At 57.6% G+C, this 22,738-nt stretch overlaps 1 protein-coding gene across 1 annotated transcript; it reads left to right on the top strand.

Moving 5' to 3' along the window:
- Positions 1-4,942: 4,942 nt before the first annotated feature.
- On the top strand, positions 4,943-21,614 carry LINGO1 (leucine rich repeat and Ig domain containing 1). The gene is made up of 2 exons (XM_059858128.1): positions 4,943-5,094; positions 19,392-21,614. Exons 1-2 carry the CDS (start codon positions 5,089-5,091, stop codon positions 21,243-21,245), a joined length of 1,860 nt encoding a protein of 619 aa, XP_059714111.1. The 5' UTR covers positions 4,943-5,088; the 3' UTR covers positions 21,246-21,614.
- The last annotated feature ends 1,124 nt before the right edge of the window (positions 21,615-22,738 follow it).

The following is a 22,738-nucleotide window of genomic DNA, read 5'->3' as shown; positions in this document are numbered from 1 at the left end:
AGAGCTTCATGGAGGTCATGTCATGATTTGAGATGTGCAAGGCATGAGCACAGCATCTCCTACCTCTCACCTCGCTTTCATTTGGACAGAGAGCTGGAGATGGGTCCAGCCACACACCTGCAGCCTCCAGCAAGTGAGGCTGTGGTGGGGACAGTGGAGGGATCCCCTCCACGGCCTCCCAGCCCCAGCCCATGTCCAGGAGGATGTTCTGTGGCTCCTGCCACTGCTGTCCCAAGTGAATGGCTGGTGGTCAAAGAATTTTTGGGTCATTCTGCTCCAAATCAATAAGCTGACCAGAGGAGGGAGCAGTACAAGGCAGTACAGAGAGAAAGCATTATGATAATACTTGATAAGGATCCTCAGTTTCACTGAGGAGCAGCCATACAGTGTGGAATTTGGATTCCCTCCAGCTGATAATGAGAAGCCACTGGACTGACTCAGCCTGCTGTGAGGAGGCATCAGCACACATCCAGATGGCCGTGGGGATGGGGGAGCAGGAATATCCTGCCTTGCCTCTTCATCCCACTCCCCCCACACACCCTGAAATGTCACCACCTCCAAGGGAGAACGTGATCTGGGAGCATGTTTCTCCCTGACTGCATCCGCAGGGGCCCGGTGGAACAGCCATCCTCAGGAATGAGGGTTCCTCAGGAGTGAGGGTTCCTCAGGGATGGGAGTTTCTCAGGAAAGAGGGTTCCTCAGGAACGGGGGTTCCTCAGGAATGGGGGTTCCTCAGGAAAGAGGGTTCCTCAGGAACAGGGGTTCCTCAGGAACAGGAGTTCCTCAGGAACAGGGGTTCCTCAGGAAAGGGGGTTCCTCAGGAACAGGGGTTCCTCAGGAACAGGGGTTCCTCAGGAAAGGGGGTTCCTCAGGAATGAGGGTTCCTCAGGAAAGAGGGTTCCTCAGGAACAGGGGTTCCTCAGGAACAGGTCCTGCTGCCAGCAGTGCTGAGGAGGGCAGGGGAGGTCTGTGTCCATGCGATGTGCAAGGCACACACAAGAATCAGGGTGACCTTTCCTCCCTGTCCCAAGCAGCCAGGAGTTTATGGTGCCTTCTCCAGGGACTGGTTAGGACTGGGCAGGATGGAGGAGCTGGTTGCTGGTGGAGCCCAGGGCCGTGTGAGGACCCTCCTCTCCGGATGTGCAGGGGCAGAGCAGGGACAGCCCCTCCCCCGTTCCTGCTGCCGGCGGGAGGAGGCAGGAGGGGCAGACAGCCGATCTGGCGTTCCCAGAGCCGGCGCTGGCAGTACTTCAAGGTGTGGTACATCTTATCTCTGCCTGGCATTTGCATGTATTTTCTCAGCTCAGCTTGTTACGACAAAAGTGTGAAAATCTGAAAGAAAAGGAATGATAATAATAATGGGAGTAATTAAAATCCACCTCCCTCCTGCCAGCTCGGCCCTCTCTAGACCTCTTGCAGCATTCCTGGACACGTGCACTGAAACCAAAGGAGAGAGCAGGTCCCGAGTGCCTCCCCCGAGGGGCAGGTCTGTTCCCACTGCCCAGGTCCCTCAGCTGTGTGCAGGTGCTGCCTCTCCAGGAGGGAGCTGAGAGCAGGGATAAACTCCTGCCTCATGCCAGCAGAAGGAACCATCTGCCACAGCCCGTTATCATCCCAGGATGGCAGTGGCAAAGAGCTGGAGCATCTGTCTGAGGGACAAGCCCCTGCAGATGGACACCCAAATGTTCTTGCCGTTCCCTGCAGGTTTTAAAGAGGAACATGTTCAACGAGGCTGTGTGAGCTGAGCTGCTCTGCAGCATCCATGGGCTGCACACAGGTCAGCACGGGGTAGTGGCACCTGGAGGGCTGGGGCACTGTGGGTCATTCTGTGCTGCAAAAAAGGAGGCTGATCCAGTTGAGGGGCTGACCCAAAACAGCTGAAGTTGGTCTCTACAACATGGGGGAGGCCAGTAAAGGTAATGGGAGAGGGAAGAAAGGCATGTTAGCTGCAAAGCTGTCGGCTGCACATAGCTACGGGCTGTTACAGGGGACAGGAGGGGATGGTTCTTCCACTGAGGCTTGGTTGTGGGCTTGTGGCTGTCCCCAGCACACTGTCACCCATGCTACAACACCTCAGGGCCATTAACAGTAAGCTCAGCAGTCAGGACGGGCCAATAAATGCAGAAACATCGGTGCCTTTAGGGCTCCCAAGCAGGGGCCAGTGCAGTTCCTCCAGCAGAGGCCAGCAGGGTTCACTTCTGCCAGGATCTGCCTTTGCCCAAAGTTTCCTTGAGACTGCTGGGGTGAGGAAGTATTGCCCATGAGGTGGGCTGAGGGTTAAAGAGAGAAAAACCCAATTGGCAGTGCTGCTCCTTGGGCAGGGTGGTTGCACTGGCTGCTCTTACACTCTGGTACTGTGGGCAAGGGCCTTGGGGCTCCAGCTGAGAGAGCAGCTCTTAGGTGATGGTTTTTTCTCCCTGAACTCTCCATCCTTCCCACTACCTCTCCCCACTGCTGGCCAAAATGCACAGTGTAGCTGTCAGAGCAAACCAGGGCTGTGCCCTACTGCCTTTCCTGGGGCACCTGTGCTGCCCTCACCTCTCCTGCTGCCCCTGGTCCCTCCACCCAGGTCCAAAATCGTGGAGCCATAGAATGGTTTGCATTGGAAGAGGCCTTAAAGATCCTCTAGTTCCAAACTCCTGCCATGAGCAGGGACACCTTCCACTTAGGCCAGGTTGCTCAGGGCCCCATCCAAGCTGTCTTTGGACACTTCCAGGGAAGGGAATCACACGCTGAGGATACACAGAAGGCAGGGCTTGCACGGGGCTGTTCTGTAGCAGAGGTGTGCACGGATGCCCCCTCAGCCCAAAAGCTCCTCCCTGCTCCTGCACACGCAGTGCCCGTCCTGTGCCGCTCAGCTCGCTCCCTGGGCGGGGATGGCCGTCGGAGCCGAGGTGGGAAAGACGGTCTTGGAAGGCCCCCTGCTTCCAGGCAGTGCATAGCATCGCTCTCACACGCCGCCAGTGCTGCGTGCATGGCGTACTTGCCGTGTCTTTGTGGAAGGGCTGAGGTGAAATTTCCCCCCTCACACACCAACAATTCCAGGAATTATTCCCGAGCGTTACTGCTGAATACGCGGTGCCCTGCACTTTAGCGGGGCTTTAACGGGGCGGGGGGAACGGAAGCATTAGAAACGGCATTCGGAGCTCTTAGCCTGTCTTTTGTCCTCTGTTTGTTTTTTTCTGGCCGCATTCAGATTGCCGGCTTTGTCTATGTTTGTGAAGAGCTATTAACATCGATGGCATTGCTGCCATAGCCGTAACAATAAGAGGCATCGATCCGCACTGAGTAAAGGTCTGAGGAGCCCTGAGAGCGGCCAGGCTGAGTTTCCTTGGTGGCAGGAGGAGAGCTCGGGCACGAACACACGCGTTGTCCCCCCGCGGTGTTTCTTGCCTCGAGGGTGCTGTGCCCGAGCCCCCGCAGGGACACACCTGACGGGTGCCCACCCTGCCAGCCGAGCCGGGGGCTGTGCCTGTGGGAGCCGAGCGGTGGGCAGGAGCGGGAGCAGGGAGCTGCAGTGATTCAGCTGGCGACTTCACCGTGCCCACCCTTTGTTTATTCCTCCTCTGCTCAGAAGCTCGCCTGTGCCAATCGAGAGGATAACGGGGATAACGTTGCCCATAACGGGACTCCGGGGAGGCAGCAGCCTCTGCCCGAGTGCCAGGAGGGGCTCGAGTTTCCCGGGGCTTGCTCGTAGCCCACTGCAGGGACATGAGCTTTGGATGGCCTCTCCTGTGGTCCATGGCAGGCTGGGGGAGGCCATCGCACAGGAGAGGCCTGGGGCCAGCTCAAAAGCTCTCACTTGCTCCAAGAGCCGTTCAAGGGAAGGCTCACGGGACCCACTGAAGAGACTCGTGGCCCCAGCCCGTGCTACCGCAGAGCGCCCTGGTGCCCCTGCCTTGGGTCCGCCATGGCCGGCAGCCAGGGATAGCTGGGTGGAAGCAGGACAGAGCAGCACGCACCCCAGGAGAGCCCAGCCCAGAGGAAGCAGGAAGGGAAAGTGCACATTACAAGCAAAGTTTGTGTCCATTACTGCTGGAGAAACCAGCCTCGGCTGCGAGAGCCAGCGCTGGGCAAATCTAACGCTGCTGGATAAAGAGTGTCCATTATGGAAGGGGGGAGAGGTGGGCAGTGCTCGGGAAGTCGTGCACTCAGTCCTGAATGAAAGGCCGTCGGCTCAGCATGCGCCGGACCCTCCGAGGGGGCTTTGGGATCACCAGGTCCCAGACCTGTCCTCGGAGGCGTCCCCTCAGCGCTTGCAGCCCTTTCCCTCTTATGTGCCGGGGAGTGGGCACAGTGTAAAGAGGAGCACAGCGCAGTGCAGAGGTAGCTGCTGTAGGACGGACCCTCCGGAATCCTCAGGGTAGCCCGGCTCCGTCTCCCGGCGGACGCGGGGAGGGCTGGGCACCGACGCGACGGTGACGGGCAGAGCTCCGTTGGTCCGTCCTCTGCGGGCAGCGAGGCTGCACCGGCGGCGGCGGGGCGGGGGCTGCGAGGGCCCCCATCCATCGAGCGGCCCCGGTTGGCGGGGGAGCCATTCCCGCTCCCCCCGCCCCGCAGCCCCGGGGACCCGCACCCCCCGCGCGGAGCGGGGGCGGCGGCGGGAGGAGGGACCGGCCGCGGCCGCCGCTGCCGTGTTCGCCGCTCCGCGCACCGCCCCGCACCCGCCGGCGGCTCCTCCCGGAGGGGAGGCGGGGGCCGGCGGCACCCGGCCCGGCCCCGCCGCGGCAGACCCGGCCGGCGGAGCGGGCGTGCGGAGCCCGGGCTGAGCCAGCCGCCCGCCCGCCCGCGGGGGCGATGCCGCCGCCCCGAAGCGCCGCCGGCCGCCCGGGCGCGGAGGGCAGGGAGCCGCCGGCCGCGCGGCCCTAGGGCGGCCCCGGCGGGGCCCCGTGCCCAGCCCGGCCCGGCACGGCCCTCCCTCCCCCGGGCGCGGGACTGGGGGGCGGCCCGGCCCCGGGAGCGCCGCCGCCGCCGCTCCGTGTGCTGTCGCTGCGGAGAGGGGGAGCTGCGCTACTGCAGGTGGAGGTTTGGCGGGGGGGCCGGGGGAGATGCCATTTCTGACCGAAGGAGATCGCCGGCGAGGATGAGATGCGGGTAAGCGGGACCGGGGACCGGAGCGGGGCACGGGGCTGGCGGGACCGGCGGGGTGGGGGGCTGCGTGGCCCCGGGACGGCGCCGCCGCGCTGCCCCGGGGCCGGACCCGCGCCGGTGCGGAGGGCGCGGGGCTGAACTTGGTGCGTGCCCCGGGGCTGCGGAGGAGCCGTGTGCTCCGGGAGCTGCCGCCCTCCAGCCCCGCCGGTGCAGATGCTGCCGCCTCCTCGCCCCGCTCTGCCCGGGCGCTCCCCTCTGCCCGTCTCCTCCCCGCACCGTTCCCGCAGCCTCGGCGCAGCCCCTGCGGGAGCTACGAACCAGGCGGGGTCGGGGCCGGGGTCCCAGCGGGTGGGCTGGGGCTCGGTGGGGCTGAGGCTGTATCCTGATGGGGAGTATCCTCCTCCTCTCCCGGTAGTTCCCGGGTGAATTGGCCGGCCTGGAGCCTTGTTCAGGTAGGGAACGGATAGTCTGGACAGCGCTACCCTCCGGGACTGGCAGGGGAGCAGGGATCAGCCTCAAGCTGGCTGTGCCCATCTCCTGCCCAGCAAGGGTTAACTCGAGAGGAGGAATTGTTCCTCTGCCCATCCCCAAAGCAGAGGCATTAAGGGTTAAAGACGGGCAGGGAGAGCTCTCCAGCCCTGAGATTGGAGGCAGGAGTCATGGGGAAGGGGTATTTTTCAGGGCAGGGGTTCACCTCTCTGTCACCAGCCCCCCAGCCTGGAGAGAGGTGAGTCGGGGACGTGGGGAGCTAATGCCGAGGGGGGTGATTCCTCATGCTCCGGGAGGTCTCGGGGGGCTCTGAAGGGTCCCCCTGCCTGGGCTCAGCTCCACACCCCGGAGCCAGGAGCCAACCCAGAGAACTGGAGATGCTGGGCTGGGGTCAGGCTGCGGGTGCGGGCTCTGCCCTCGGTTTGTGTCTAGCAGAAAAAAGAAGCTGTTAATGTTAAAGGAGCTCCACAGGGCAGTGGGGATTGCGGGGATGCCCAGGAGCCTGCTTGGTAGAAGGGCTCTGGGAGCCCTCCCGGGCGGTGCCGGTGCTTGTTGCTCTCCGTTACTGTGTGTAGGTTATTGGATTTTTCACCTTGCGCCTTGGATGTATAAATAGCCAGAGCGATGGGTAGAGGCACGACTCGATCCAGGTGCTGGAGATGCCACCTCCGAGAAGGGATGGGAGCGTTGGTGCCGCGGAAGGGATTTGCACGAGGAGGGAGGGAGGGAGGGAGGGAGGGACAGCGGGCGAGCGTGGGCACGGGTGGGATCGGGTCTGCTCGGGCTGGTTGGCGTCGCCGAGGCTCTGCTGCCTCTCCCTGCCTGTCCCTGCCCCAGCTGCCGCCCCAGCAATCGCCATCCGCGCTCCTTCCCAGAAAACGCCTCTCCAGCAAGCGACTGTGGCCGCTGGCCGGCAGCAGGGGATCGGTGTGACAGCCCTGCTGCTCTCCGGGGTCCCGACCCGCCGGGGGGAAGTTCAGGCGTTCCGGGAAGAGCCCCAGTCTATGGATGTCCCTCCATCTCCCATTCCTCTGCACCACCTCCAGAGCCCGGCTGTGGCTCTGCAATGATACCCCTTCCACAGCCCCATCCCAGCCCTCCTGCCAGCCTTAACCCTCTCCTCACTGCTCTGCACCTTGCAGCAGCCCTGACCTGACCTTCACACACGCTGGAGACGGCACTGGAGCAGCAGTGTGGCCGTGTCTCCGGCCATCTCCTCCAGCACGGGGGCTGCACGGACCTACAGGACTGCCCTGCCCAGCCCATCCCCACCCAAAGGCAGCTGTCCCAGCCCCTATCCCAGCCCATCCCCACCCAAAGGCAGCTGTCCCACCCCCTATCCCAGCCCATCCCCACCCAAAGGCAGCTGTCCCACCCCCTATCCCAGCCCATCCCCACCCAAAGGCACTATCCCAGCCCCTATCCCAGCCCATCCCCACCCAAAGGCACTATCCCACCCCCTATCCCAGCCCATCCCCACCCAAAGGCACTATCCCAGCCCCTATCCCAGCCCATCCCCACCCAAAGGCACTATCCCAGCCCCTATCCCAGCCCATCCCCACCCAAAGGCACTGTCCCACCCCCTATCCCAGCCCATCCCCACCCAAAGGCACTGTCCCACCCCCTATCCCAGCCCATCCCCACCCAAAGGCACTATCCCAGCCCCTATCCCAGCCCATCCCTATCTCACAGCAGCCCATCCCCACCCCATGACAGCTGCTCCAGCCCATTTGCACCTTACAGCTGCTATCCCAGCCTGTCCCCACCCCACCTACCCCAGCCTGTACCCACCCTAACACCAGCTATCCCTGCCAGCATCACTGCCCAAACCTTTCTTCCCCCTGCTTCTTCCCTGTCTGTTCCCCTGGCTCCAAGAGCACGCTGTGTCCCTGTCCTGCACCTCTTGCAGGTCAGGTGGCCGGAGCAGCCGTGCCTGTCCCAGGTGGCAGGGGCAGGCCCAGCTCCTCTCCAGCAGGATGGGCTGGAGCAGAGTGGGAGGATTGTCTGGGTTGGCTGTGCCTGCTCACCTGCTGCTCCTGGCTCCCTCCTGGATCCCCTTGGCACGGCTGCTGGATGCCATGGAGGAGAGGGGGCCTCTGGAGCTCTCATGATGAGCAAGGCCAAGAGGGAGATGAGCCCCTGGGCTAAAGCCTCCACGTCTTCCCACGTGAGAGAAGAGTTTTCCCCATAGCAGCTGCCTGCTCCAGGGCTCAGGCAGCCCCAGCTCTCGCTGGGTCCCGTGGGACAGGCAGGAGGTGACTGGAGGAGACAGTGGAGCTGCTTTTACAGCTCCTGGGGAAGCATCAGGTTTTCCAGGCCTTCTTGTGGACGGATTAATTACTCAACAAATGGCTGTACCACTGTAACACCGTACTGTGCTGCAGTTACTCTACACCTGTAATGTAATTACTGTGTGATACCTCTAATTACCACTGTTTCCTGGAAGGTTAACAGCATCACTGAAGGACTTCTGTTTCCTTTAGTGTCCTGCTTCACATAGCCTCAGTAGCACTGCTGAAGTTAGTGCTGCTCTGTGTGAGTGACAAGTATAAAATCCTCTAACTTGAGGCTTTAATTCAGGGGTTGATAAATCACTTTATAATAACACCACAATTATAGTGTAATTACAGTTGTTGAATTATAAAACACAACACAACCTGTTTGGGGTTCAGTGAGGTATGCTGGATGACCACTGGGTGCTGCTGTTTGGTGGGACCCTGTCCTTGGAGGCAGAGTTGGCAATGGGCACATCTCTGTGAACATTTGGGTGGAAAACACCCGAGTGTTCCCAGCTTGGCCAGGGTGGGTGTTTGGTCTCTCCAACACACCCAGTGCACTGAGTCAGCAGCTCTCCTTTGTTCTCTGCTGAGCCTCGAGAGGGTTCAAGCAGAAATGGCTTTTGGTGGGAAAAGAGCCAGAAGAGCTTTTCAGGTAGCAGGGAAGGCTGGGATGAGAGAGAAAAGGGCTCCAAAAGCTTAACTCAAATCAAACAACCCAAGAAAAACAAAGGGAGAAAGAAAGGGAAGGCCATGACCTCAATTTTCTTCTTAGTCAATTTTTTTCCACTTTCTTTCCATCCAGGAGAGTAAAAATGGGAGCTTTTGGCAGGGAATGGCTGTGAGGAGAGACATCTCTGTGCCTCTGCACCCTGTGACCCTGCCTGGGGACATGCCTTACTCACAGCTGGTGCTGGTGGCTGTTTGAACCTGTTGGGCAGTGCCAGGGCATGTGTGATACAAGAGGGGACAGGGGTGTCTGGGGATGGGGTTTATTTGGGGAAGGGGACAAACAGCAGCCAGAGTTCCCCCTTCCCAGCCCCCAGGCACTGTCAGCAGCAGGGTGTGGCCTCTGTCCCCTTGTCACCAAGAGAAGGCTGGGTGGCACAGAGGTGTCTGTGTCTGAGCAGCGTTAATTGTCAGCTTGACCTGGGCAATTGAATAAATGCTGATAAATGTCACTGAGGGTGACACCATCATCATCATGTCCCCTTCCCAAGCAGGGAGTGCGTGGCTCTTTGCATCCCTGGGGGCAGGAGGTCACATCAGCCTGGCTTGGGAAGGGGGGACAGTGGGGGGAGCACCCAGCCTTGAGAAGAGACCCCGAGCATTGTGCTGAGGTGAATCCTGGGTGATTCCCACCTTCAGGAGCAGCAATCAGGAATGGCCAACGGGACCTCTCCATGCATGGGATGCATGGAGTGCATTGGTGCAGCATGGCCGTGTTGGGGGAGCCCTGCCAGTGGCTCAGTCCTCCCTCTGGCCTCACCAACATCTTGGCCACCATCCCTTGCCCCTGCCATGCCCCATCCAGACAGCATCTCCTACCTGAGTAAGGATCAGGCAGGGCAGCAGTCAGTGTCCCTGTCACAGGGGCTGGGGAGCTTGGCTTTGTTTTGCTCATTCTCATGGTGAAGCACAGACATGGTTCTGTTTAACCATCCTGCATGGTTTCTTCCATCATTTTATTCATGTGTCAGTGGTGGTCAGTGCCTTGGCATCCTGCAATGGACATGTGTACAGTGAGCTTTCCTCTCCTGGGCTCCACAGGAGTGTCCTGGCAGAGGACAAAGGCTTTCCCCACTGAAGCACTCATGTCCTTTGTCTCCGGGCTGTGGTCATTGTCCTGAGGTGGGGACAGTCCTTGGGTGAGCTGGAGGGTCCCTGCAGGGAGCAGGGACAGAGTGAGGAGGTGCAGGACTGGGCTGTGCCTTCTGGGACATGATTCCTGTGCTCCAGCATTGTCCAAGGGATGCTCAAATAGCAAAATGCCTTTGGTTGCCATCAGACTGGGCTGACCTCTGCTCTGGGGGTCAGGCTGGCCATGGCTCCCTGGGGGATGTGCCCCTGAGCACCCAACCCTGCCCTTGGGGTTGTAAGGTTCCTGATGCATCCCAGCTCCTGCCACCCCACACAGCCCTCACTTCCCTGGCAGCCCTTCCCCTCCCCCCCCATATTGCTCTTAGTTATATCAGTAGGACCCACAATTACTCAATTTTTTTGTCATTTCCATTCTGTTTCTTCATCAGAATGCAAAACATTAAATATCGCTCTGGTAATTATGGTTAATTTCATAACCTGCACCTTAATTGGATTGGTCTCTGATGGGAAATTCTCGTAGGAGGGAGAAGCAGAAATATTTTGACGTGATCTATTCTTTCAGCTCTTTGTTTGGATTTGATATGTCGAGTGTGAAATGGGAAACAACCAATTTAGACCTCAGAGGCAACATGGGGGTGGTGAGCAAAGCCTGAGCATTTCAGAGGTACTTCTCACCCTCCAGCAGCCAAACCTCTACCTCCCGTACCCGAACCCAGCCTTTCTCTACCCCCCCTTTGGATTGGGAATAGTCACAGAGAGCCAGATCCATCTGGTCTACCCAAAATGTGAGCCTGAGGAGCCGGGGTGGCATCACAGTAGGCACTGGCCTGGTGCCTTGTTCTGCTGGCCAGTCCTTTGTGTGCTCTAGCACAGAGCAAGGCACGGCACTCCAGAGGCTCCCCGTGGGTCTGGGGACATTGGGGATGTGAGGGACACCCACAGGGACACCTCTTTTCTGCTGGGAATCGGGCAGACAACAGTCCATGGACATCCCTAGGGCAGCAGAGGGACACCTGTCCCCTTGTGCTGTGGTGGACTGGTCAGTCTCAGTGCTGCTGCCCAGGGCAGCCAGTCCTGGGGGACCCCCAGTGCTCCTCTGGGGCTGTGCCATGGGGTGCCTGTCCCACAGAGCTGGCATCTCCCTGCCACTTTGGGCCTGAGCTACGGCTCGCTCCGGGAGCCGCAGGATTGCGCTGCCATTAGGTGCTGCCATTAAACTGATTTGTGCTCAGCCTGTTTATCCTCCTCAATGGGGAACGGCACCGGAGCGGCAGCGAAATGGAAACCCTGGCCTCGCATCTCCGACTGCATTCCCGTGCTCTGGATTTCCCCGTGATTACTTTTGTTCTCACGGACAGCCCAGAGCACAGGCTCTGTGTCATTATGCACGGTGCTGGGAGAGGAGAGAGGGCAGAAAGCATTGCTGCAGCTCAGGCACAACACAGCAAACCCACCCCACAGCTGCCTTCTTTGGAGGGCAGTGGGGAGCTGCTCCATCCCCGTGGTGGGTCCCTCTTTTTTCCTACGCCCACGGGCTCAGTGTGTGCTGGGAAGGCTGAGGAATGGCATGGCTGACACTGCCGCTGTGCTGACACTGCCACCCCTCGTCATGGGCATTAGAACAACTGTGCCTTGCACAGCCCCATACCTGCCAAGGGTTTCTATCAGCCCAAACCCTGTCCAGGCCACATCCCTCAGCACCTTCCTCCCTGCAGGATTTGGGCTGGGATGGGCTGGTGGCCCCTCGCCTGCCCTGCCTGGCTGTGTGGGTTCAGCTGGAGGCAGGACAGGCAGGCTCAGCCGTGGCTCGGCACAGTTTGTTTTTATCTAATCCATTTTATTGTTGAATGAAACAATAACAGCAAATACAGGCCCTGAAGACAAGCCATAAATAATGCAAAAATCAAACAAGTGAGAGAGGGGGGAAAGAAAAAGGAATTATACATGTAAAACCAGCCCAGAGAAAACCAGGCTGGGAAGAGGAATCTTCCCTCTGCACTTGCTATTGCTCATGCTTTCTTTGCCTCCCTTTTTTCTCCATTTCTCTCTCTGGAATTTCCTGCGGCACCAAATTTGTGATTATGTGAACAAAACTTAATAATAAATGGGGGGGTGGGGAGAGAGAGAGAGAGAGATGTGGCTTGTGGGAAGGAGTGGGGAAATGAGGTGGATGGAGTGAACTGGGGCTTCCATCGCTCACAGTGCCTTGAAGCACGGCTGTGCTCCTGGCCCCCTGCTCTGCCCCCTGTCCCTGGGGGTGTGCAGCAAGGACAGCTCTGCTGGTGCCCCGTGCTCATGGCAGCCCTGGCAGCACAGCACACACAGTCCCTTGACCCTTGTCTCACTGTTGGGTGATCCCAGAGCCAGCTCTGCCGGGCTGGGCTGCACTTGGCTTCTCCCAAAGGCTTCCCAGGCCACTTATTTTAGGCAGCAGTATAAAAATACCAGGGCTGGTCCTAAAGGGGGGTAAATCAGCAGGTTTCCCTGAGGTCAGCAAAGCTGACTGCTTTATGTCCTATGTTCTTTGAAGTTCTCTTGCCACTGTCCCAAAGGTTTCTAGAGGAAAGGAGCAGCCCTTGTACTTTTTTTTGGTATCCTGTGCTGGTTGTAGGGGGATTCAAGGGATGTGCCCTGGGAACCAAAGTGATGCTGTAAGTACAGTCGTAGCTTAAATTAAATGTAAGGAATATGACTGGTCCCTGGACCTGCTGTTCTCCAGCCTTTGGGACTTTGATCTGGGGTTTCAACCTTTGAACAGTGGCAGGGATGCAGTAGGGACACAGTGGTTTGGAGTGGTGGCATTTATAGGGGGTCACATCCCAAAGCCTCAGCGCTGTTCTCCATGGCCCTTGGGACCAGGGTGTTGGGCTGGTTTGGCATTTGCTGTCCTGGGGCAGCCCTGGGTAAATGAGGGCAGGAGGCACTGGTGGGGCTCCCCCAGCTCTGCCTGCTAGCCCTGGGTTTGTGCTGCTGGTGCGCCAGCCCTTCTGTGGGCACTGTGCAGAGCTCTAGGGAGCTGTAGAGCCTTGGGCTGCCTTTTGGTTGCTGGAGAGGATTGGGTGTTCCCAGGCAGGGAGCAATAGGAGGGAGCAGCTCATCTTTCCTGGTGCCCCCAGGTGTGGTTTGTGGGCGGCCAGGAGCCGTGTCTCAGCCTGGCAGAGCTGTGTCCTCCTCGCTGCTGGGGCCCTGCCAATGGCACAGGCTGGAGCCTGGGGCTGGGGGAGCAGGGAGCCCCTGTCCCCAGCCCAGCCCTCAAGGCAAGCCCACACAGCAATGCCATCTGCTCCTGGCGGGGCCGAGAGACGCTCTGGCTGTGGGGTGACTTTGTCCCAGCTGCTTTTCTGCCATGTCAGGTGCTGTCCTGCCCTGCACGTGGGTCCAGCTCAGGCTCTGTGCAGCTGGGCTCTGCCTGATTCAGCAGCTCTGGGGCCGTGTGCTGGGAGGGAGGGCTGTCTGCAGGGCTGTGCCCATCCTCCAGCCCCAGCCCCAGCCTTGCCACCCTGTGCAGGGCGGCTCAGGGCAGCTCCAGGAAGCACAGAAGGCGTTAGGGCCATGGGCACGTCGCAGGGGATGCCTTTGCAATGTCATTGTGACCCTGGCGCTCTCCCAGCAGGAACACGCCTTGGACTTTCTTTCACCTCTTCAGGGCAAGTGTTTCCATTGCCCTGAGAAGAGCCTGGGGTTTTTCCATCCCCCTCTTCCAGCTACAGACAGGGAAAAAGAACCATCTAGGGAGACCCTGATGCTACACTGGAGCCTTCTGTACACAGTGCTCACTGATCAGAGTGCAAGGTGAGCTGCCTGCCTTCAGTGAGCACTTAAAACATCCTGGTGACCCAGCCCATATCCACAGAGGTAGCAATCCCAAAATAAAGGAAGAAGAAGGAGAATCCCCATTCAAAATGGTGCATGTCTTTCCCAGTGCCCACCAGCCTCCAGCCATTCCTTCCTGACCCAGCCCTAGAAGTCTCCAGCCAACCCTTGAGAGCTATTCCCTTGGCAAACACAACTCCCCTACTCTTTGGCTCACGGAAGTAATGAGAAACGAGCCTGCTCCAGGCTCACCTGACCTGGGAAGCACAGGACCACCAGTTCAGGCAGTGGCTGTGACAGCAGTGACCAGTCCATGTCCTGGCCACCTCTGCCCATGAGCAGGGGAGCATAGCTGGCCCTAAGCCCCAGCCCCACTCTGCACTGCACCCTCACACCCCCCTTGTTTATCTTGTGCTGGCTCAGGGCTTTACACCCCTGACATCCACAGCTGCCTTTGCAATTACTTATTGATCCCTTGTCAGGATGTTTTCTCTGCTGATGGGGCGCTGAGGCATGTGCAGCCAGAGAGAGAAAAGATGCTCAAAATGAAGGAGCACAGGTAGGAGGAGGGTGAGGAGCTCTTGCACAGATGTGATCACAGCAAGAAACAGCCTCAGCAAAAACTGCTCTGAGCTTCAGCATCGTGCAGAGACAGCCAGGATCTCCTTCCCGTTGTCCTGCTCCAGTAACCCGCCTGAAAAAGAAAGCCACTCTCCAGGTTGGCTCTGGGCCACTGCTGGCTGTCCCTCTACTGTACATAGTTGTCCCTGCGTGGGGTCAGGTAGATCCACAGCCCAGGTTTAATCCAGTAGGCAGCTGGGCCAAAGCCTCCCCTCACCAGCATTCCAGCCCCTCAGCCCATGTTAGAGCTCTTCTCCTCCCCTGGGCATCTCCATTTTTTCTGCTCTTTTTGATCTCTGGCTTGGTGCTTTCCTGACTGACTGCAGTGCTGGGGACACCACATTTTGGGTGGCAGAGCCTGTTTCCATGAGGAAATGCCTTTGCAGGGGGCTCCCATGGGCCAGCCATGGCTGAAATCTGGTGCCAGCCGGGCGGTGTCAGTGCTGGAAGGGGATTTGCATCTTCAATTCTTCTTCGTGCTCTTTTACAGCTCCAGAGCAGCTGCCAGAGCAGATCAGGTTGCCTCACACCTATTCCAGGCTCCCACCTCGGAGCTGCTGAAAGCAGATACTCCAGGAGGCTGAGCAAGAGCTCCCAGCTGGAGAACTGTGCCTTCCTGTGGGAAGGGGAGCAGTGACCCTGGCAGCTGCTGGTGGTGGGCTGGGGGTGGGCTCTCCTCTGGCTGACCTGTCTTGGCTCACTTGCTTAACTGGCACAACTTGCTCGTGTGTCCCTACAACCCTGAGGGGTCCTTCTCATCCTCTGCCTGTTTCTCCCCCATTCTTTCGCCCTCCTGTGCTGCTCCTGGATGATTTTGGGGCCAGGCCAGGACACAGTGCAGCCCTCTAACCCTTTGTTAGCAGCCCATCCATTAATGAAGGTCCAGAGGAGTGTGGTGGCAGGTCTCCATCGCCCAGGCCAGTGCTGTGCCACCCTGGCCGTGTCCACCAGCCAGCCCTGACAGCACTCAGAAATCGCTCTATGCTTTCCCTCTTTGATTTCTTCTCCATGTGAAGCATGGTGATTCCAGAAGGGAAACCACTTCCTTTGCCTGATGCTCCCACCCATTGCCGCCCGTCCTTGAGCAGGGGGGAGAAGGGCAGTTACTGCCAATGCCTGCATTCTGGGACTGGGTGGGAAAAGAGGAGGAGGAGGGAGCAGATAGGGTGGAGAGGAGGGAGAGACAAAGCATAAGGGCCCACAAATACACACTTGACACAGGGGAAATTATGAGAGGAGGAAATGGGTGCAAACGTGTTTGGCAAATTAAAGCTGCTCCCTTTGTTTTAATGCTTTGCAGATAGCTACAGAAACAGTGCAGAGCCCAGGGTCTGGGTAAGAGAGTCCTCAAGCAGCAGGAAAGATTGTTAAATATTTATTTGTAAACCTGGAGTCTTTGTCTCTGAAATGAAGTGAAGTTCAATAAAATTTGATTTAGCTGGAGCAGCTTAGAGGAGACAGGAGCATGGACTCGGGGAGCTGTGTCTTGTTGGCTTTGTAGGAAGCCATCATGGCAGAGATCGGGTGAGCCCATGGCTGAACTCACCCCCCCCTGCAGCCCGGTGAGGATGCCCAGCACTGTCCAACAGACTCCTGTGCACAGCTGGGAGCAGCAGGTTGGTTCCTGCAGGGACAGAGGGGGACACTGTGCCCCCAGAGCACCGTGGGCCCCCCTCCCTGCTGGGGTATGGCTCACTTTGTCCTAAATTGCCTGTTGTGGCTCGATGCTCTCAGAAGCATCTGGTTCAAGGGTGAACATCTCCCAGCTCGTAATTTATGGCTGCCAGGTGGGCTTAGAGCTGACTGGGGGATTTTTGCCTCCTGCTTGCTCCCTGTCAGCACAGCAGATCGCTCCCTGCTCAGCAGGGTGGGGAGTGTGGCACAGCCCAGGGACAGTGGTGACAGTGGTGGGCATGGCCAGGCAGCTGCCCACCCCTTGGGGCATCCTTAGGAGCACACTCAGGGGCAGAGCCTGGGCTCCCTTTAGGGTCATCGCCCAGGTTTGTCTTTCTGGGCTGTTCCTCCCACCCAGGGCAGCCTGTGCCTGTCACACCGGAGCAAACCCCACACACATCAGTCTGGCCCCAGGCTGCATTTCCAGGCACAGGCCCAGAAAGGCATCTCTCCTCCCAGCACTGAGCCCAGGCAGAGACACTGGCAGGCCCTGCTGTATTTAGCACCAAAGCAGTGCTCTGGTGCATCCAGCTGCGCCTCTTGGGCCGAGGCTGGGACCTTCCCGCGGGAAGGGACTGTACTGAGAGCCCTCAGCCCTGGGCAGCAGGTGGTGAGGACAGGGGTCAGAGGCTGCCATGGCTCTGAGCATGAGTTTTGCTTTGGCTTGCACTGGGTTTGCTGTCACCTAAAGGCAGCGAGCCTGGCAGCTGCTGCTTTTTTTGTCAATTCTTTTTTTGTGGTTGAGGAAGGAGAACCACGCTCATGCCAAGGGCTGGGCTGTGCATCATGGCCATGGCCCGAGCCTCTGCCCCTGCCTGGCAGCTCCTGCTGGGCCGTGGCTGGCACCCTGGAGGGGAGCGTGGGCATGTTTCAGGGTCTTCCTCAAGAGTAAATCTGGGAGGGCTTTGTGGAAATCCCTTCCTGCAGGTAGCAGTTGTGCAGGGGCTGTAAAGCCATGCATGCATTGTTGGCCCACAGCTCACACAAAAATCACAGTTTGAGTCATTTTTAGAAGGGCATCTCTTAATATCCACATCACCTTGAGGCACAACTATTTCTCTCCGAATCAGGCAGAGGTAAATGGGAGCCAGAAGTGATTTAAAGCTCATCTTAGCTCAGAATTTTCCAGCTTATTTATTGTCTTTCTCCCAAAGCTCTTCTGTGACTCTGGCTATTAAGATTACGGATGTTTTTGTCAGGGATTGTATTTATCATGGATTTAAATTTAGCTGAGAACTAATAACATGTGAGGTGTGTCTAGACTTTAATTCTGGGCTGTGCTCGTCGGTAACGCCACACAGATTCTGCTTCATTCATCTCTGGCCTCTTTGCTGATTTTTTACTCATTGATACAGCACAGCTCTGGCTCTGCCAAGGCTGTGCTGGGGATGACAGCACTGGACAAGGTGCTTTGGAGGTGTAGTCCCCTTCCTGCTGCTGGAGAGGCAGGATTGAGCCTGGGAGAAGTTGGTCTGCAGGATTCAGCTCTGCCCCTTCCCTGTGCCCAGCAGGGACCAGAACAGAGCAGCACATGCAGGCAGAGTGGAGCTTTTGGCCCGGCACACAAACAAGGCTGGTGCCTGGCACTCTTAATGAGCTGAGTGTTTTCAGTCCTGCTATAATTAAGCCCCTCAGACTGTATTTTGTTTTGCATGCCGTGTTTTGCTGTCTTTGATGGCTTTCTCAGCACGGCTTTGAGGCGCAGGAATTGGTTTCTGAGAAAAAAGGCTGCAGGCGAGCCAGCGCTCAGTAACGAGCATGTGGTGGGAGGGCAGTGCCCAAGAGGCTCCTGGCCATGGGCACCCACTGGCAGCCCAGCCCCAGCCAGGGCTGCAGCAGGAGCCTGGGGAACAAATCCATATGCAGCCTGGGCCATGCCAGCCAGGGGGCCACCCTGGCTCCAGGGCACTGGCCGCAGTCCCAACCCCACCCCAGCAGCATGGCAGTGGTAACAGCACCCCCCTTGTATCTGTACTGCTGCCCAGCACCAGGGAGGTGATGACATGGGAGATGATGGATTGCAAATACCCAGCAAATGGCTCTCTGCACCCTGGCTGGGGCCCAGGCACTCCCACTGGAAATGTTTCCACTGGACCGGGAGGTGCTGGCCCAGGGCCAGCAGGAGGGAGCTCAGCATCACGGCCAGGGGAGCTCGGCAGGAGCAGCTCCCATCCCTGCACCCCTTCACTGTGGGGTGATGTGTTCAGTGTGATCCTCATTGAGCAGCCCCACTGCAGAGGGAGCATGGAAAGGGGGAGGGGATGGAGGGGTGGAAGAGGACAGTGAAATGGGAGGAAACCACAGAGGTTCCTCTGGGGACACTCCAGGCCCTCACGGCCCATCACTGGCTGTGCCAAGGCTGGTGGTTTCCAAGATGGTGCTGGTGGACATTTTTATGGCCAGTCCATCATCTCCCATCCTTGTATCTTACAAAGAAATTTTGAATAATTTTTTGGGAACAAAAGTGATCCTTAGGTCATATATCTGTATGAAATGATGAATATGAGCAGATGCAATGGCAGGAATGTGCAGAACGTGTACCAGCCCCATAAATAGTGCTAGAGCAGGGAAAGTAATGGACTGGATATACAGTGATGGATACAAACAGAGCCAAGGGAAGTAATGGATTGGGTGTGTTTGGTGATAGCCATAAATAGCATTAGTGAGAGTAGTGCAGAGAGTAACATAACAATAGATATAAACAAGGGCTGGAGTAGCCAGAGATCTAATATGCAATATTGATATGATTTGATTCCTCATAACAGCCTGAACAAGGAAATAAATGCAACAAAGGCAGCGTGACAAGGAGCATTCGCTTCTGCTGGGCCAGGATGGCTCTGGGCTGGGGCACCACCCAGACCATGAGCCTCCAGGGAGGTCTCTCAGCCCTCCCCAGGAACATCAGCAGGAGTCTGGGTCTTTCCCAGCTGGCACCAGGCAGCTCCCTCAATATCCAGAGCCCCCCTGGACCTGACTTGAGGCTACAGCTTGCTCTTGTAGGCAGTGTCTGCCCAGTTGCTGTTTCTGGGTGGGGGAGATGGTTTGGGTCTGCCCTTGCAGGCTGGCATGGTGGGAGGCAAGAAACTGGCCCTGGGGACACACTGGGAGCAGCTGGGGCATGGGGGAGCACAGAAGGAGGGAGCTGGTTCCCACTGAGCTGTCAGTGTTGCTCGCCCCAAGTGGGGCTCCCCCTGATGCTCCATCCTCTGCTCAGCTCCTCTGTTTGCAAAGCAGCCTTTATATTCAGGCTCCATCTACAGGGAACAGAATAATTTCAAGAGCTTAAAATAGGATGTAGATAGATGTGTTTCGTATTAAATTATTTTTTTAAGAAGCAGAGGAAGCTGTATGACACAGATTCCTCAAGGCCTTCCACTCAAAAGTCTGTGCACGTTCAACCATCAAGTGGAAAGTCAGGGAGTGGGGAGGAGAGAGGGTCTTGAAGCCAAAGGGCTGCATTTCAGCTGGAAAATGAGACCCTCTGCTCTGCATCGAGGGTGCCTTTTGCCTTCCCGTCACCTCTGCCAGGACACCAGACCTTTTGCCTTGGCTGTGCCCGTTGTTTGCTCACGTGCCCCTTGCTCTTTCTCCCGCTGTTACCTGCAGGTGAGAGATAGGATGGTAGCTGGGGAGGCGAGTATGCGCAGCCCAATCCTGGCCTGCTGGCAGCCGATTCTCCTCCTGATGCTGGGATCCATCCTGTCCGGCTCCGCCACGGGCTGCCCGCCGCGCTGCGAGTGCTCTGCCCAGGAGCGCGCCGTCCTGTGCCACCGCAAGCGATTCATGGTCGTGCCAGAGGGGATCCCCACCGAGACCAGGCTGCTGGACCTGGGCAAGAACCGCATCAAGACGCTCAACCAGGATGAATTTGCCAACTACCCTCACCTGGAGGAGCTGGAGCTAAACGAGAACATTATCAGTGCTGTTGAACCTGGGGCTTTCAACAACCTCTTCAACCTCAGGACGCTGGGGCTCAGGAGTAACAGACTCAAGCTGATCCCTTTGGGGGTGTTTACTGGACTCAGCAACCTTACCAAGCTAGACATTAGTGAGAATAAAATTGTGATCCTCCTAGATTACATGTTCCAGGACTTGTACAACCTGAAGTCTTTGGAGGTGGGTGACAACGACCTTGTCTACATCTCCCACCGGGCCTTCAGTGGCCTCAACAGCCTGGAGCAGCTGACCCTGGAGAAATGCAACCTGACTTCCATCCCCACAGAGGCCCTGTCTCACCTTCACGGCTTGATCGTGCTGCGGCTGCGCCATCTGAACATCAACACCATCCGGGATTACTCATTCAAGAGGCTGTACCGGCTCAAGGTCCTCGAGATCTCACACTGGCCCTACCTGGATACTATGACATCCAACTGCCTCTATGGGTTGAACCTGACCTCCTTGTCCATCACCCACTGCAACCTGACGTCCATCCCGTACGTGTCGGTGAGGCACTTGGTTTACCTCCGGTTCCTGAACCTGTCCTACAACCCCATCGTCACCATCGAGGGCTCAATGCTCCATGACCTGCTCAGGCTCCAGGAGATCCAGCTGGTGGGAGGGCAGCTCACCACGGTCGAGCCCTTCGCCTTCCGCGGCCTCAATTACCTGCGCATCCTGAACGTGTCAGGGAACCTGCTGACCACCCTGGAGGAGTCAGCTTTCCACTCGGTGGGCAACCTGGAGACGCTCATCCTCGACAACAACCCCTTAGCCTGCGACTGTCGGCTGCTCTGGGTTTTCCGGCGGCGATGGAGGTTGAACTTCAACAAGCAGCAGCCCACCTGCTCCACCCCCGAGTTCGTCCAGGGCAAGGAGTTCAAGGACTTCCCTGACGTCCTCCTGCCCAACTACTTCACCTGCCGCCGAGCACGGATACGGGACCGCAAACCTCAGCAGATCTTCGTGGACGAAGGCCACACGGTGCATTTTGTCTGCCGGGCAGATGGGGACCCGCCGCCCACCATCATGTGGCTGTCTCCCCGGAAGCACCTCATCTCTACCAAAACCAACGGGCGGCTCACTGTCTTCCCTGACGGCACGCTGGAGGTGCGCTACGCCCAGATCCAGGACAATGGCACCTACCTATGCATCGCCAGCAACGCGGGTGGCAACGACACCATGCTGGCCCACCTGCACGTGCGCAGCTACTCGCCAGACTGGCCCCACCAGCCCAACAAGACCTTCGCGTTCATCTCCAACCAGCCCAACGAGAGCGATGCCAACAGCACGCGCGCCACCGTGCCTTTCCCCTTTGACATCAAGACTCTCATCATCGCCACCACCATGGGCTTCATCTCCTTCCTGGGCGTCGTGCTCTTCTGTCTGGTGCTCCTCTTCCTCTGGAGCCGCGGGAAAGGCAACACCAAGCACAATATTGAAATCGAGTACGTGCCACGGAAGTCCGACGCGGGCATCAGCTCTGCCGACGCGCCGCGCAAGTTTAACATGAAAATGATTTAACCAGGCAACAATTTGCAAATAATAATGGTGTTGTTTTGTTTTGTTTTTTTTTAAAAAAAAGAACAAATGAACAAATAAAAAATAATTAACAAACATTGCTACAAACATACCGACCTCTCTCCTTCCACCGTGCCCTCTGCCCCTGTCCAAACCCACTGCGCCCGCACTGTCACCACCTCCTCCTCCTCTTCTTTATACCAGGAAAACATTCAGCCGATGTCTTCAGGACTCCTGTGTTTGTAAGGACTTTGTCTGATGGACTCTGGTGTCAGATATAACTCTGAGAGGGGAAAAACAATGGGGGGGGGTGGGAAAAAGAAAGAAAAAAGAAATAAAATCAATAAAAAAGTTACGAACTTTCTTCTGTAACTTTGATTTCAATAATTATGGATTTTTATGAAAACTTGAAATAATAAAAAAACCCTATTTCCTATAGATAGTTGGAATGAAAAATTTTGACTTCTTGATCTGTCCAGTTCTGTACCTGGCAAGCGCTTGCTTTCTTGCCTCAGAGGCACTTCCCAGATGGCCTTGCCAAGAGCAGCCCCAGGTCAGGGCGAGTCTCCTGCTGACATCAAAGGCACCTCCCGCAGTGCCCTGTGGCACCGAGGCAGATCTGACTATTTTTCCTGGTTTTATAGTCAGTTCCCCTGGCCATCCCCAAAGCCTGTGGAGCAGGGCTGTGACCCTGATGTCCATAAGCAGTATGGAGCAGGGCTGTGCTTTCCTGCCCTCTGTGTGGGAGGAGGATGCAGAGCCCCTTTGCAGGGTTGGTCCTGCCTGTGGCTTCCAGGTGAGGAGCCAGGGGGGCCAGGCTTTGCCTGGGCAGGGCTGGGGATCCTACAGCTTCTTCCTTGGGGAGAGGATCTTCTGCCAGCCTTTGCAGCAGTACCAGGGTGTCTCCTCTCCTATAGGGGACAAGCTGGCTCCTGTGCTCTGCACAGCTGTGCCCAAGGGATGTGACACATCCATTGGCAGCATCACTAGGTGCCTCCAGCAACTGGTGCATAGAGCAGATCCAGCACTGCTCCCCACCCACCTGGAATTCAGGACTTGATCACTTGCAGCCAGACTCTCAAGCACCCTCAGGCACATCCAAGGGAATTCAGCTTCCAGGCTCCCAGGAGACCTCGTCTGAAATGGAATTCCATAGGTCTATAGATAGAGGAATAGGCTGAGGCAGAGAACAGGCACAGGCTGTGACACACTGCCCTTGCCTAGCAGCAGAGCCCATCACCATGGGGTCTGGTCACAGCAACATCCTGCCTTTGCTCTGCTCTGGGACTTGGATCAGGTCTGGAAGGGCTGTGTTGCCTCACAGAACCATGGCATAGGTTGGGCTGGGTTGAAAGAGACCTTAAGGAGCATCTCATCTCCACAAGAAAAGGGGAGAGAAACAGGGGTTAAACTGGCCGCTGGGCTTCCAGGGCTGGCAGCACAAAACATCCCTGAAAATGGTGTCAATGTGGGCACTGAAGGTTTTATAATCCCTA

This window comes from Haemorhous mexicanus, chromosome 13, assembly GCF_027477595.1.
Source record: "Haemorhous mexicanus isolate bHaeMex1 chromosome 13, bHaeMex1.pri, whole genome shotgun sequence".
NCBI classification, from domain to species: Eukaryota; Metazoa; Chordata; class Aves; order Passeriformes; family Fringillidae; genus Haemorhous; species Haemorhous mexicanus.
The sequence above is the reverse complement of the archived record's forward strand: the minus strand, read 5'-3'. Positions and strand labels throughout refer to the sequence as shown.